The sequence below is a fragment of the Hydra vulgaris genome, chromosome 11 (assembly GCF_038396675.1).
Source record: "Hydra vulgaris chromosome 11, alternate assembly HydraT2T_AEP".
NCBI lineage: Eukaryota > Metazoa > Cnidaria > Hydrozoa > Anthoathecata > Hydridae > Hydra > Hydra vulgaris.
The window spans coordinates 26,407,953-26,425,421 of record NC_088930.1 but is presented as its reverse complement, the minus strand read 5'-3'; the positions used below and the strand labels follow the sequence as shown (position 1 = coordinate 26,425,421).

Sequence of the window (17,469 nt, the reverse complement as noted above, 5' to 3'; positions counted from 1 at the left end):
AAAAAATGCGAAGGTGTGAAAAGCAGTTTATCACAATTTGCAATATGCCTAATTTGAGCCCTGGGTTGTTTCTTTTTATCATGCTTGCCATTTTCTTACTTGTGATTTTGTTCTCTACCTCTACACATTTTTTATTCATCCTTGTTTTTGTATTTGGGTTGGTTCTTCTAATAGTGCTTTTTCTCTTTAAAACCAAGTCCAAAAAACACATTGTAAATGTAGTTGGACCTCCTCTATCTGCCAAGCTTGAGCCACTCTCCAATTTTCATAAGGTTGATGATGTCATAAGGTTGATGATGTCATAAGGTTGATGATGTCATAAGGTTGATGATGTCATAAGGTTGATGATGTCATAAGGTTGATGATGTCATAAGGTTGATGATGTCATAAGGTTGATGATGTCATTAGGTTGCATCTTTTTCTTTTTTCTGCAAATACTATTATGGTTGCTGCTCAAACTATCATCTCTAGTTCCATCAACCAAAACTCATTATCCCTTGACCCGTTATTTAGAAAAGTTGCATCCTTTTACTGTATCTGTCCCTTCATGCTCTAAAAACTTTTATTTATCTAATTTTTTTCTTTACATCACAAGCACATCAATGCTTTACAACTCTCTTCCATTTTCATATTTTTCTGACTTTAACAATCTACAACTTTTCAAGTTTTTTGTCAACCATTTCCTAGCTCTTTAACAATATTCTTTGTTTTCTAGTTACTCCTAACCTTTTAGTGGCTGTTTACAGCCTTTTGTCGCCTTTTTGGGAATTAATAAGTATTAAAAAAAAAAGTTCAAAGAGTAGGGATCTACGCAGTGCTTTTTTTGTCATAACTTTGTCATAAATTTTGTCAATAACTCATCTGTATTTTTCTTTATATGTCAAAAATAAAGAAATTAGCATATAAATTTGTAAATAAATTTTATATATAGTTATAGCCGTGGGCTAGGCTCCCTACACTTCCCAATAAAGGGAGATTGAATTATTATTTAAATCCTGACTGTAAAGATTTTTACACAAACAATTCCTAACTATTAGAATTAACTATTATTAAATAAATTAAATATTATATAAAAAATTATAAAATAAAAAATTTAAAATATTTAAGTTATAAAAAATATATAGATTGTTAAAATTCTCTTTAGACTACAATTAACATACAATTAACACTACAATTCCAATTAAGTACTCTAAAATAGTTTTTTGGGGTCATACCCTAGTCCTTCAGTTTTGCAGGCCTCCGCATTGAGGGCACCCCTCACTAAAGTAAATTTAGCCATTATTTTGGCAATCATTAATGAAATTCTTACTTTTTCATTATATGACTTTTCCAATAATTATTTTTCTTATTTTGTTACCTATATGATTGACACTATTAAAAGAGGTTGTATTCTTCATTCTACAAAGGGACGCACCCTTTGTAGAATGAAGAATACAACCTCTTTCGACTCCTTTAGTTTCTTTCTGATCAATTTCTATTTTAAAAGAACTGATTTCCTTTTGCAACGTTATATCCAGTTTGAAAACTGTTTGCTATTACAATTTTCTCACCTTTTTTTTTGCTGTTACAATTTTTTCTGTTTAATTAATTTTTTTATATCATTTTTTAAATATATTGATTTATTTAAAACTTTAAAATTCAAATGTCCATAAGTTGTTTTAGATTAAAATTAATGAAATTCATTAGTGACATAATAAAATTACTGTCGCAAATTAAGAAAATAAGTTACTGTCAATTCTAATTAAGCAAATTTGTTTTAACTTTTAAAAATATCAATTTTGAATCAGAATTAAAAAAGAAAAAAAAAAGAAACAATTGATTTTGAAACGCATTGCTGGAATGTTTTCAAATCTTCAAAAAATGTTTTACTTAATGATTTTTACAACGATTTTCATTAATTTAATGAAAATAATTTCTAATCTGATATTTTTTGAAATAATGTTTAATATTTAAAAATCAACTCTCTCTTTCTCTCTCTCTCTCTCTCTCTCTCTCTCTCTCTCTCTCTCTCTCTCTCTCTCTCTCTCTCTCTATGTATATATATATTTTTTTTTTTGTTAATTCACCTCCTCAAGGCCAAGAAGGCGACTACAGACGAGGATGCTACTTATTTATGGTATAACCTTCTCTCAAATCTATAACTCCAAAACATGGACCTTGACGAACAAGGCTGCTGTGTGGAGAAACGAGTTGAGTGCGGTACTACCAGGGACATGGTGGGGATTGAACTCGGAACCTCTCGCTAATGAAGCGAGCGCTCTACCACTACCGCATTAACATATATATATATGTATATATATATATATATGTATGTGTATATATATATATATATATATATATATATTTATATATATATATATTTATATATATATATATATATAATATATATATATATATATATATATATATATATATATATATATATATATATATATATATATATATATATATATATATATATATGTATATATATATATATATATATATATATATATATATATATATATATATATATATATATATATATATATATATATATATGTATATATATATCTGGATTTATGTATAAAATATTTTAAGTATTATTTGAATTACCTTTTGAATTTTTATTTAATGTAGATCTTTTTTTAGCATATCATGCATGGATGGGAAAAAATGGAGGAAGTATTGTAAATATAGTTGTATCAAATTTTAATGGAATGCCTGGAATGTCGTAAGCTTTAATACTTGTTAAAATCTTAAAAGAATGATGTTAATACACAATCAAGTGGATTCTTCCTGATTCCTAACTTAGTATAACACTATTAAACTTGTTTCAATTAAAAAAAAAAAAAAACAGCGTTGATTAAACATAAAATAATATAGTGTTGTACAATTTTTTGTTGGAATATATAACTCAGTAATTGTGAAACTGTTAATAATTAAACTTCAAACACTCTGCACCTTCAATACCCTACATTTTTAACACAAAATATGCTTACCCTGCATGCTTAAAATGTTTAAATATTAATATTAATTAAAACCTAGAGCAACCTGTTGGAATTTTTAAAAACTAATTATCTGATTTTTCTTGTTATTTATGTAGGCATTCTGCTGCAGCTAGAGCTGGTATCATAAATTTGACTCAAACTTTAGCATTAGAATGGGCTGAAAATGGCATACGAATAAATGCAATTGCACCAGTAAATCTTTTTATTACTATAATATCTCTTTTTAGGTTTTCAAGCTTAAAAAGTTCAGGGAAAAATACTTTTCTCAAACTACTATTTTGAAATTTTTCAGTTTAAATTTCTAGTTTTAAATTTCTCATTTTAAATTTCTGTTAAGTTATAGAAAATATAGCAAATTAAATGTTTTTTTTCTTTCTTCTCAAAAAACAGTATAACTTACATTTTAAATCGGCTAAAAAAACGTTTATTATGTGGTGTGGCATTGTTTTTATGACCTATTCAACAATTAAATTAAATCTTTGTTATTTAGATTCACAATATAGTTTGCAAATGTATATATTCAAAATAAGAATAGAATTACTTATTTTATGTACGTTTTTTATTTGTAATATTTTAATCAGAATAAAATAAAATACTTCTTAAGTTATGACTTCAATTTTTTAATTTGTCATCAAAAACCACACTTAGCTTTTTTTTTACTTTTTTGCAAAATTTGGAGATTTTATTGCAAAAAAACTTCCTTATGTGAAGTATCAATGATATTCTGAAAAAATCAAACATGTGCCGAAGTACCTTACATCATTAGTAAATACACGGTTTTCAAGTGTTCTTTAAATAAAAATCATTATCACTTAAGAAATAAAAAGGTTTTTTCAAATTTACCAAAAATGTTGATTTTGTAACATATGTGGTTTTTGCATATCACGATTCAATATTACTTATCAAATCAAAAAAATTTTTTATTAATATTTAAAAAATTTTTGTAGAAGTTTCATCTATAGTTTATTGCATTAATCTTATTTTTTTGTTCGTATTTTGTTTCTTCGCTAAGGAGGAAAAACTATCAGTTACTCTTTTTTTAATAAGACTGATGGAGCTTTTTCCAGAAATCCTGAAAGCAGAGCAAACTCTGTCAACTGATATCAATCTGTTCTGCTTTTCCTCTTTGTTGTTGTAATGATGGACATATTGTTGCATCATGCTGACAGCTCTTTCCGAATGGTCATTGACAACAATGAGGCCATTGGCACAACTTTCAAAAATTTTAAACCAACACTGTGTATGCAAGTATTGCGGTGGAAGTGAAAGGCAGTTTCTCATTTTTTTTTTAGTTAAACCACTAAAACTAAACATAAGGGAAGAAAATTTATCTACCAAAGGGTTTAAGCTTAATGGATCTTTCTCAGTATTAGCATTTTTTTCTATCTCTTTTCTGTTGTCTTTATTTTCTTTGTTTTTATTTTTAAAGTGTTCAGTCTTAGACATTTTAAATGAAAGAATTGCAGCTGCAATTTTTTGTTTTTCATGTAAAGGCATACTACTTGGCATAAAAACAGACCACAAACTCCATGATAAGCTTGATTTCTTTTTTAAGATCATTGTTTTTTGAACGAAGTCAAGTTAAGAAAATAAAAGCTGCATTTTCAGATAATAAATTGTTTTACCAAGAAAACAGGCATCATGGATATCTCCAGTTTTCCTAATTTTATAAACAGAAGGTGATATATAAGTCACAACTAATTCAGCCAGCTCTCTTCTGTCTTCACATTTATCTTCTCCTATCCCATTATCATTCTATAAATGCTTTGCAAAAATTTATAGAATCTTCAGCAGCCTTTTCACTTATACTTCCACTCACCTCCTTCCAGTTAAACTTGCACAGATCACTTGGGGCATAGCTAAAATTAGGATGTTCAAGTAGGCTCTTAAATTTAAAAAAAAATAAGTTTTCTGGTCCTGTAGTCAACTCATTTGTTGTATGTTTCCGAAAATGCACCATTCTTAATTCTGTTATGTGATGCCTGCATGCTAATTTTAAAAAATATTTATTTAAATCGTTGGATATATTTGTGATTGAACCATTGCTTGCAGTTGTATCAAAACAAAGACCTCCTACTTTTGATTCTAGTTTATATTCCTTTAGTAGGCTCATAATACTTGTATATTAATCGTCACCAGAAGAGGAAGTTAAAGGAGGAACACCTAGTAGGTGTGTCTAACCCTCAATGTTCACAAGAACTGCCAGCCTGTCAACCTTGAACTTTTTTCCTGCATTAATTTCATAAAGAGTTTTTCCATCAAAATGTATAACATATGGATAAGGAAAAGCTTCTATTGCATTTTTTACATCCTCTTTTGTTAAGGTTGACATTTTCATTTGCTAATTTCATTTTTCTAAAGGCTGTTGGTTTACTGCAATGTATATCTGTAAGTTCAACACCAGCTTCATTTAAAATGGCACTTGTCACTTTTTGCAAAACATTTCGAGAAACATCACTTAATGTAGCCATTAGGGCAACGTTCCCGGCATACACATCTATTGGAATTTCTGCAGTTACTGTACAGTTAGATTGAGATGGTTCTTTATGATAATAGTCACTAGGCTTAAAATCAGAATCATAAGATGAATCCGAACTCAAATCAGAATTGAGTTTAATTTCATAATTAGATTTTGCTGATTGCACATCCTTCCTTCTATTTTTCTTTCTAATACTCTCTGCTGTCTACAAGCATAAAATAATATAAACTATAACAAAATGTTTTATAAGAAAAATACCACTTAATACTTTCAATTGTAAAGTTTTACCTTTCTACTAAATTTCTTATTCTCTGTCCCTAGAATAAACTTTCTTTCTCCTTCCTGATCTTCCAAAAACATCAAGTCTTCAAGCTTATCCTTGTCAGACCTTTTTTTGTCGGTCTTAATAATGTTCTTAAAATCTGGCTTGCCTACCTGAAAAACTTTTTTTAAGTAATTCTCAAAGTTTTTCTAATTTGTTAAATCTTTAGAAAAGCCTCTTTTTTCGTTTTTTTTTAAATTAGAATACTGCTCGCCAAGTTTAATATGATTTTCGAATAGTTGAGTGTCACTAACAACTTCTTTTATCCAGGGTTTCTTAACCCTAGCTAAAACACAGTTCCAATCCAAATTTTCACAACTTTCAAAATTTTTACGAAGCGAGCACATAACCAAACTGATTTTAGGCTGTATAGATTGCAGGTATGCTAGATGTTGTAGTATTTCCATGCCTGTTGGAAGTTGAGTATCTAAATGCATATTTGTTTTTGTTCATTATATTTTAATGAGATAATTTAGATCACTCTGTATCTTAAAATATGTCATATATATTAAATTGCTCAAGTTTCTTATAATTAGAAATTACCTGTAACTTCTGGTTTAGCTGCTTTAATAATGAACAATTTCTTTTTTTTTATTAGATCTTAACTTAAATTTGTTTTCAAACTTGCATGTTTCGTTTCCTTTATACATATTTATCGCATGTTTAATATTTATCATTATCATTAATCTAAATCTAAACCAAGAGTATATTTGTAAATATTATAAAAACCTGAAAAATACTTGATATATTATTTAAGTATTTGCTATATTTTATATAGTTTTATTTCACTTGTTAAATGATATAATGCAACACATATATTTAATTTGTGTTTCATATTGCTACTTATAAAATTACAAATATTATAGTTATAACTTAAGAACGTATTCTTTTTTTTGGTAATGGTATTAAAAATACCTAAAATGAGTAATTCTATACTCATTTTGAATATATACATTTGCAAACTATATTATGAATCTAAATAACAAAGATTGAATTAAATTGTTAAATAAGTTATAAAAACAACGCCGCACCATGTAATAAATGTTTTTTAGCCAATTTAAAATGTAAGTTATACTTTTTTTTGAGAAGAAAGAAAAAAACCATACTTTTTTGATCAAAAATACAGATATTTATCTAAACCCTGAAAAAATTTGTTATAAATATTTATTGCAATTATTTTGCCCTCAGTTTTTGCCTATTAGGGTGCCTCATAAGATAACATCTTTTGAAAATGTCTGCTGATACCCCCTAAATGTGTTTTATGTAATAAATTAAAACTAAATTTAAAAAATTTTTGAATAATAAAAAATTTTAGGGGTTGCTCAAGACCCTTTAACATCAGACGGGTCCCTAATATTTTGAAGAAAAAAGTTTCTTAAAAGCATATCATGTTGGGTCTCAAAAGAAGTGAAATTTTATAAAAATTTCAAAAATAATAAAAAAAATTGATGAAAAAACAAATTAAAAAAGTTTATTTAAAAAACTATGAAAATATGTCTTTTTTTATTTTTTGTTAAAAAACAATAGTTTTTAAGCAAACTGGACCCGATATCCAGTTTTGCTCACCCCTAGTTATAGTTTATATAAAATTGTTACTATTGACATCAGTGGTTGAATGGCTTCTTTTGCTTTTAAATTTAAAAAAAGACTTCCAAAACACTGTTTTGACATATTGGCCTCAACAAGATTAATCTCGCTGTTTTACACATTTTTTATTTTTTGTATTTCTAGTGCCTCTCTAATTTTTCTTTCAAACTGTTTATTTTCTACCCTTAATGTTCTTGTTTTTTCCCAAATAATATCTTCTTTGCAAAAGATTTTATGAAATGCTAATGCAGGTTAAGAAGGTTTCTTATTGTCAATGCTCCTCTGATGTTGATGCATCAGCATATTTACCTGCATTTTGAAAGGGGTGGTTTGTCTTTTTGAAAGACAAAGTGTCACTAAGAGCCATTTTTAACCACAACAGTAAGTTTAAATGTCAAACTATATGAATTAGGGCCCTGCAAATCGATTTGATTTGCAAATCAAGTGTTGCTTTGATTCGAAATTTGATTAAAAAAAATGATTCGTGTTTTTCAAATCACTATTTATTTTGTGAGTGTTGTTGTTTTTCCAGATATCCAACAATAAGATGCTATCAAAATGTTTTTATTTATCTCAGCCAGAGTAAAGTAATTGTAATCAAAAGTAATTGTAATACTGCTTCTAAACAACTGCTGAAAAATTATTCCAGGCAAAAAAAAAAATTTTAAGTTGTCTTTTTTTTGTTGAAAAAAGATGCTTAAATTTGGATTTCCTCATATGGCTGATACCATTCATGATTCGATTCGTAAATTAAGACCCGCTTCGATTCTAGATCCGCTTTGAATCAAGGTTCAATTTGAAACTAAAAATGCCAATTTGCAGGGTCCTAATATGAATACATATATATATATATATATATATATATATATATATATATATATATATATATATATATATATATATATATATATATATATATATATATATATATATATATATATATATATATATGTATATATATATATATATATATATATATATACACACATATATATATATGAATATATATATATATATATATATATATATATACATATATATATATACATATATACATATATACATATATATATATATATACATATATACATATATATATATATATATATATATATATATATATATATATATATATATTATATATATATATATATATATATATATATATATATATATATATATTCAAATCCCTCTTCCAAAACTCCTGAGGTGGCAACCTATTAAATTTTCCTCTCAAATTTGAGTAGGCTACTCTTTATTTTTTTGATTTTAATTAAATTCTAACTCTAAACTCTAAAACATGAACATTATTAAACTGTTGCACAGTGGGCCAGAATTCACTTTTACTGGACAAAATTTATAACTAATTTAATATTAGAGCTAATTTCACTAAAATTAGTATGAGTACTATGTAATATGAGTAATATGATGTCTGCACTTTTTATGAAGGTAATATTTTTTTATTTTGTTGCTATGGATACCTTTATTTTGTTTAGCATCAACCTATTTTTGTTATCTGCAGATATTTTATAAATGTTATATTCACTAAATTTGACATAAGGGAAGACCAGGGCTAGTTGGCTCGGTTTTTACTCTATGAGCTCTGTAGCCCTAACAACACATTTTTTTTGAAAATATTAAAGTGTAGTCTCAAAGAGTATGAATTTGGGTAACTTATAAAATTTGCATTCATTTACAAAAAAAAATTCTTGGGGCTTTTCCTGGCCCTCAAAAAAAAAAAAAAAATTGCATCAACTTACCCCACCACGGGGTAAGTTGGCTCAAACAATAAAAATGATTATTTATGTACTCTTAAGTGCAAAATTATTAGAAATATTTTTACTATCAATTTTGGCAACAAATTTAAGCCAAAAATTTAGTATCACTTTTAGCTGGTACCAAATATTAGTACGTATAACAGCCAAAACAGTAGCCTACTGTTTATCTGTAAAAAAAAATAACTAACAAAAACATTGTCAATTTTAAATTACATCAATAAATAATAAAACAATAATATCGTTTGAAGATTGTTTAAGTAATTGTAAAACATCTGTATGAAATGCTTTTTGATTTGTTTGGTGTGATGTTGATTTACGCAGTGATGAAATAACAGGATCACTGGAAACTAGGAGTCTATTGATGAGATCAGTATTTGTTGCTCTTCTGGATGTTTTTCGGCTGAAATTTTCGCGATAAGATTTGAAGTCTTTATTTCTAGCCTCATGAGCTTCCTCTGACATAAGTCCCATGGGTAGTAAGGCTTTTAATTATGTCATGTCCATATATCAATACTTTGCGAACTGATTGAGCCATGTAATACCATGGATAAAGGGACACATATAGTCTAACAGTGTCAAAACAATAATCCTTGAATTTTAAGCAGTCTATTTCATATCCTGAAGAGAGCGTTACCAAGATAATGTAAAATCTGAATATAAGGTTTTAATCAATACCCAGAGTTTCAGCTGTTTGTTCATATGTTGCAAAAGCACGCCTTGAGGTATTGCCATCATTGCTTGTTCCAGAACCACCACTTTTAGGGAAATCAACAACAAGTCCCATTTTGTTCATAAAATCAGTCTGAATCTTTTGTTTAGCTACAGATTACTTTTCTTTGTGCTCTTTAGGTCTTGCTTGCCACTTTCTTGTTTCTTTTTTATATGCAATGTGCAATACCATCTCAAAAAATCGAATCCATGCATTAAGACTGGAAAGACCATATTTGAACTTTCTGTTAGTATTATCTATATTAAGGATATCAAGACTATTCATATTTTTTGGAGAGACACCACACACTGAACAGCATTGATATGAGTTGGTTTTTTCGGATAATATCGTTTAAACCTTCCCATCAATTGTTGTAAGTTCAATAATACAATTCAATTCAATAGAAGATTCGCAAGCTTCTAATAAAATCATACCCAAGCTTTCTATCTCACTTTTAATGTACTGATCTTCTTCAATCACAGATTCCTTGGACGACTTTTGATTTCTCCAAATAGGCACCTTTTCGTTGCTATTGTTAAATCCAGTCAAATCCAATGGGACTAGTAATAAATAATGATTCTTCACAGTTTAAATCTCTGCTAATGTCAGGTTCTGATAAAACTTGTTTATAAATGCTTTGGCCAGTAGCACCATCAAAACCAGCTTTACATACGAGTGTTGTTGTTTTTATTGCTTTGTTGTTCAATATCAAGTGCCTTAGCACAGGTTCCTGAACTGCACAGATTCTTTGCAAAGTATGAATCATTAAATCTTTTAAAAGAACTGAAGCTGAATAGTCCTCCACTGTTATATTTGCAGGATAACATTTCCATTTTGCATCTCTGACATCATTGTAAGCGGGGTAGATGTTATATTCTTTCTCCAAGGCTCTGCTTCTAATCAATTGATAGGAAACTTTTGTCAGACTTGCATCAATTATTAAAGCCAGTGCTTCGTCTGCTGAATATTTAGTTGCTTTATCTGTATTTGAAATATTTAAAACGTTCTTGGCAGCAATAACAATAGATTCATCTCTAAATTTTTTATTATCAGCAAAAAATAATTCATCAGATGAATGAGATTCAATTAAACAAGATACACGCTATTTTTTAGTTTTATTAGAACTATTATCAATGCAACTGGTTTTCGACCACGTCTACTTGCAGTTGGTTCATAGTTTTTTTTTCTGAGAATTAAATATTCATTAAACCAGTTCACAAACCTCTTTTTAACATTTTTGACAGTATAGTTAGCAGATTTCAACTTTTTTTTTATACAAGTAAACACATCGTTGAACAGCATGTCTAAAATCAATGTCTTTAAATTCAGCAAATTTTAGCTGAATAAATTTCAATATACATTCAGTAATATTTTGTTTTGAAATACTAAGATTGTTTTTTTGGAGAAAATTATGAATGTCTAAGTTTAATAAAACCATCTAAATAATTATTGTAACAAGCATTTTGTATTTAAAAGTTTAATGTTACAATATATATCCTGCGTGGGCTAATTATTCTTGTTAGTAATTGAGTTACTACAAGTGTTAGTAATTAAGATTAAAAGTAATTAAATTACTGTTAGTGTTAGTAATTATATTACTAACAACTACCAAAAATATGTTGTTGCTAATCTATGCAAAGTAAGATATCCATAGCAACCAAAAAAAATTAACTTCATACGAATTGTGAATCTCATTTTAATACATACCCCCAATATTGTGTACTTGGAGCAAATAAAATACTGTTAAAACAATGTTAATGTAAAAATGAGTTGTTCTATGCAAAATTTATTACTATAGCAACCAAGTAAAAACATATAAAATCTGAACGGGAATTTAAGGGGATGAGCAATCAATTAAAACTTGAAGCATCATATAGCTCAAATAAATATAAGACATGGCAAATTGTGGTAATTATTAGTTTTTAATTATTAGAGTTTTTTTTTTAATCTGTGATTTTCAAAGTATAACTGAGATAACATGCTATAACAAATTTATTTCACACATTGGTTTTTCTTATCTCTAAATACCCAAGAATAACATGTACTAATTTTTTGTTTCAAAAGCGTAGATGTTATTGAAATGTAACACAACGTTGATGTCACCGTTAATTACTTATTTTTTATATATATATATATTTTTAATTTCAATATTTAAATGCTTAGAGTCCTGGTAACTAAGGGATTTATTATAAATAAATTGTCACTAAATTTCTCTTAATATATATAGATACTAAAATTAAATAAGTTTTCAAGATTAGACAACTAAAATTTTTCCTATTTTGTCCACCTACTGGCCCACTGTGTGTTGTGCAGAAAAACAGATTGAATGCAGTACGTCTAAGAAATGCGGTAGTGGTGTAGTGGTAAAGCACTCGCTTCATAAGCGAGGGTTTCCGAGTTCGATTCCCACCACGTCCCTGGTAGTACCGCGCTCAACTTGTTTCTCCGCGCAGCGGCCTTATTTGTCAAGGTTCGTGTTTCAGAGTTATAGAGTTGAGAGAGGGTTATAACCATTATTAAGTAGCCTCCTCATCTGTAGTGGCCTTCTCGGCCTTGAGGAGGTGAATAAAAAAAAAAAATAAAAAAAAAAAGAAAAGAAATGAATGCTTTGAATCTTGAACCTCTTGATTGTGAAACAAAAGGTTTTCCATTCTACAAAAGATTCTTCTACTTTTTTCTTCTACTCTACCAAAGGTTCTTCAAGTCTTATACCACATATATTATATTAGTTAGTAGTACATTGTATGTGTTTTATAGGGTTGTATTTATTCTGAATCTGCTGCAGCTAACTATCAAAATTATCCTAACTTGTTTAAAGATGTTGTCAATCTTATTCCACTTAAAAGGACCGGAACTGTAGAGGAGGTATCTTATTTTTAAAGGGACCAGAACTGTAGAGGAGGTATTTTTAAAGTTAATGATAAGATTTTTGCTGCTTTTTTTTTATCTCGGTTTTTTATGTGCATCTTGCTGTTTAATGAACAACATAATATAGTTGTATTCTATGGTATAAAATTTATTGGAGTTTTATTTAGACTTTTTTTTAAAAGTAAATAAAGAATATTAATTTTTTATATTCTGTCAATATTCAATAATTTTTTATATTCTTTTTTATAAAGTTCTGCATATTTATAGAATAAAAGCAAGCAATTTTGCAAGCTTTCAATTATAAACAGGATTAAAAACTTGTTTTAATTAATCAGTGAAATCTGTTTTTTGTTTTTTTGGTTTTATGGCACAGACCCATTTTAATGGTTGCTTATGTAGTTATGTAATGATCACAAGCTAATCTACATTTTTTGAATGCAAACTCCCCTATGGACCCCATGCAAGCCACCTTTTTAATCTATTAAACTATTAAACTATTGCGCTTATTATTTTTTCTGAAATATAATTTAAAAAAAAGGCATTCACTTTACAGTATTAATTACTTTATGCACATATTACTATATAATATATATGCAGACATAATTTGATATTATAATTACCATATGCACACATTTGATGCTAAAATATTTGATACTATATTGAAGTTAATAAACATAGTAAAAAATTTGTAGCTGAAATATTATTATAAATGAAAAAATGTATATATTCTACTTTTATCTGTTATATAGCTAAAAAAATCTTGTATACTGAGTTAGCTCACCCAAAAGTTACTATATGTATGTTTGTGTTGTGTTAAAACCTCTGGTGTGGTGCTAGCTCAGTGAAGTACCAGTGATTACAACCATATAACTGACCATTTACTTCAGTTTTAAGTATCCCCTTAGAGAAATATTTTTCTCAATGTATATTGATGTATATCCTGAGCAATATGTTAGAATTCTGCTTAGAGAAGTAAATTCTTTTAACTACCTTTGGTCAGGTTAGGTTCAGGATTATCATGATCACTCCTCTATTGGTAACATGTAATCCAGTACAATCTGCTTTGTATTCTGTCTCCTTGTAGGGTTTGCTTTAGGCAAAGGCTTGGAGAAGTAAACTCCTGAATAGGAAACTAAAATTGTTTCCTGCCTAGGATGATGAACGCTGGATCTTTGTGCTTCCATGATAATGGCTATGCAACTCTTATTATTATCTTCTAATGCAGCTCTAAAACTCAGTTTAATGGTTCTGAGGCTGGCTGGTAATATCGTTTCCCAAACTTTGTAGCAGTTTTAGAGAGGCTTATTAAATCAAGAGCTGTAAAATATCAGAATATTAACAGTACTGTGTTGCGCATGGATGATGTCCTTGTTGTACTTTTAGTCTGTCAAGACCACATAAGTAGTCTTTTGTTATGACTTTATTTTAATTAGCAGAACTGAAGCAACTACATGGCTTATTGTTTGGGGTGCTATGCACTAATGACTTGATTCAATCTATGATTGAGTCAAGTCATTCATTGACCAAGTCAAATTTTCTAATAACTTAAAACATGATTAAAGTACTTAAAATATTAAGCATAGAAAAAAATTATCACCACACTGAGTTTATAATCTTTTACTAACATTCGTGGTCATCTAGCTAACTTTCTTAAGAAAAAACTTTTTATTATTGCAAGAAATCATGTAAAAAGGTGCTGTCTGTTTACTAATTCTCAGTTGACTAAATCTTGTATCTTATCTCAGAAGTTAGGCTTTAGAGACTTATGGAAAATCTTCAACAGTGTCATTAACATTATTAACAAGTTATTAATAAAAGTCAAACTTTCCATCTCTAATTTATGAGTCTTATTTTATTGCCTCTGCCAAGTATAAGAACTATTTGCAAAGAACTTTTATCTCAATTCAACTCTTGAATCCCAGCCATATTGTTCCTGCCATTCCAGTTAAACAGGTTACCCTGTTGTTAGACATTCAAATCATTTCAGTTTCCGTTGCTAAAATCTCAATTAAACTCTTCTAAAGTTTGTGGTCCAGACAACATTCTTGTCATAGCTTTTTAAAAGTGTTCTCCAGAACTCTCTTCACTCTGACGCCTACAACTATCGTCCTATCAGTCTTTCCTCTATTATTGCCAAGGTCTTCATAATCAACAAACTTCTTATATCACATCTTGAGCCTAATAACTCTCTGACAATCAATGCCATTTTCGACCTTCTTATTCTACGACTGACTTGCTAACTATAACTAAAAAATTCTATCATGCATTAGATGGTGGTGAGGAAGGGCTATTGCTCTTGACATATCAAAGACTTTTGATAAAGTTTAACATTTTGGTCTTTTCCACAAGCTTGTTTCATATAGTGTATCTTGGAGAGTTTTTGAGATTATCAAATCATTTCTTTCTAACCGCAGTCATCCTCAAAGTCATGATGACTCAAAGTCATCCTCAAAGGCTAACACACTTCTTCTTTTCCGGTAACTTCTAGTTACCGGAAAAGAAGAAGTGAACCTAGATGACCTCAAGGTTCTTTCCCTGGTTGCGTGTTGTTTCTTATCTACATTAATGATCTTACTTACAACCTTACATCTGAAGTGACTCTATTTGCTGAAGACTCAACTTCATACTCCTGTGTCTCAACAAAAAGTCTTTCTATCTTGCTTGCCATTATCTTACTCCTGATTCTATTCTCTGCCTCTACAAATCTCTTATTCTTCCCTCTATGGAATACTGTTGTTATATTTGGGCTGGTTCTTCTAATGGTGCTCTTTCTTTTCTAGATAATTCCAAAAATGTGTTGTAAGCATTTTTTGACCTATCTGCCAAGTTTGAGCCATTCTCCCATCGTCTTATGGTTGCATCTCTTTCTCTTTCCTACAAATGCTATCATAGTCGCTGCTCAATCAAGTTACCAACTCTAGTTCCATCAGCCAAAACTCATTCTCACTTGACTTGTCATTCAGTGATGTCGCATTCATTCACTGTATCTGTCCCTTCATGCTGTAAAAACTTTTGTTCATCTAGTTTTTTCCTTGCACATCAATGTTTTAGAACTCTCTTCCATCTTCATTTTTTCCTAATTTATACAACCTTCAATTTTTTAAGTCTCCTGTCAACTGTTTCCTTTCTCTTTGTCACTATTCTTTGTTTTCTAGTAACTCCTAACTAAATAGTGGTTGATTGCAGCCTTGTTAGGAGTAAATTAATATTTAAAAAAAATGCCATGCCAACTCCTAGCAACAAAGTTAAACTAAAAAGTTCTAATAGAGATGGTCGGATCCCAAAATTTTCTGTTTCCGATTGTAATCCTGATTCTCAATTTCTTTTGCAAATCTTATTATTTTAATTACACAATGCAAAGTTTAAACTATATTAATGTTATTAAAATAGTAACTTATGTAGTGAACACTTATGACTTTAAAAGTGCAAATATCAGAAACGGTTATGTTTGTACAGGTGGTAATAATAATAACATTATTATTCAGTTGGTACAGGTGGTAATAATAATAACATAGTAATAAATAATGATCAGTAACAAATAATGAATAGTAGTAATAAAAGCTGATGTTTTAGAATTTACATGTTAGCACTGATAGTTAAAAACATGTGCAACTGTTAGCACCGATAGTTAAAAACATGTGCAACTGTTAGCACTGATAGTTAAAAACATGTGCAACTGTTAGCACTGATAGTTAAAAACATGTGCAACTGTTAGCACTGATAGTTAAAAACATGTGCAACTGTTAGCACTGATAGTTAAAAACATGTGCAACTGTTAGCACTGATAGTTAAAAGCATGTGCAACTGTTAGCACTGATAGTTAAAAACATGTGCAACTGTTAGCACTGATAGTTAAAGACATGTGCAACTGTTAGCACTGATAGTTAAAAACATGTGCAACTGTTAGCACTGATAGCTAAAAACATGTGCAACTGTTAGCGCTGATAGTTAAAAACATGTGCAACTGTTAGCACTGATAGCTAAAAAATGGCAGGTTCTTGTTCAGAAGCATTAGCATTGATGAGTTGGTTATATAATGGCAGCACCTGGAGCATATGTGTTTCATTTTTGATTTTCAGCAACTGTTATTTCATAATAATGTTTTGTCTAATATAAAAATCTTGTTTTTAAATCAGACATCAATAATTGTTGCAATCACATATATGGGTTCTTTTATGCAATCTACATAAAGTTGAGCTGTGTGTGAATAAAACTCACACAGGGCTTCCTTGATGCAATCAAGGAAGCCCTTTGTGATATATGCAATAATATATGCAGTTAACATTTACATGTTAACTGCATGTATTATTTTGATAATTTTTTGTGGCCACTTTTGATTAACTTGTAATAAGCATGATAACTTTAGAAATTTAAAGCAGATAAGAACCAAACTGTCCTATTCTTTGGTTAGAAACTCTTTGTTTTGTTGAGTAGTGGTTGGGGATTATCATGTTATCAATGGAATTGCAACTTTTTTTTATCATTTAAACAGTTCAGCATATGGAAAATGCTATTCTGTTGAGTTTGCTCCTTTTGAATAATAGGTGGTCCCAAAATCTCCTGAGATCTCAAAAGTTTGTACAAATTTACCAAATGCTTAAAATATCTTTTCTTGTACAGCTGTTAGTGAAGAAAGCTCATTGTTGTAAAACTTCAATAACACAAACATTTCTTGTATCTTTCTATTTCTTACTATTCATTTTCTTGCTCAATGAAAAGAGATTTAAATGCTCAAG

The 17,469-nt window shown here is 28.9% G+C and overlaps 1 protein-coding gene across 2 annotated transcripts in view; it reads left to right on the top strand.

Moving 5' to 3' along the window:
- The window catches only part of LOC100213067 (peroxisomal trans-2-enoyl-CoA reductase), a 44,688-nt gene that overhangs the window by 15,974 nt on the left and 11,245 nt on the right, over positions 1–17,469 (top strand). Inside the window, exons 3-5 of one of the 2 annotated variants that reach the window (XR_010641861.1) lie at positions 2,632–2,713; positions 3,086–3,182; positions 12,623–12,767. Coding sequence is in view for 1 of the 2 variants with exons in the window: in XM_065810605.1 (XP_065666677.1) it covers positions 2,632–2,713; positions 3,086–3,182; positions 12,623–12,730 (287 nt within the window). In the remaining variant the exon portion in view is untranslated. The remainder of the gene's footprint in view (positions 1–2,631; positions 2,714–3,085; positions 3,183–12,622; positions 12,768–17,469) is intronic. The other variant, XM_065810605.1, reaches the window with a different exon arrangement.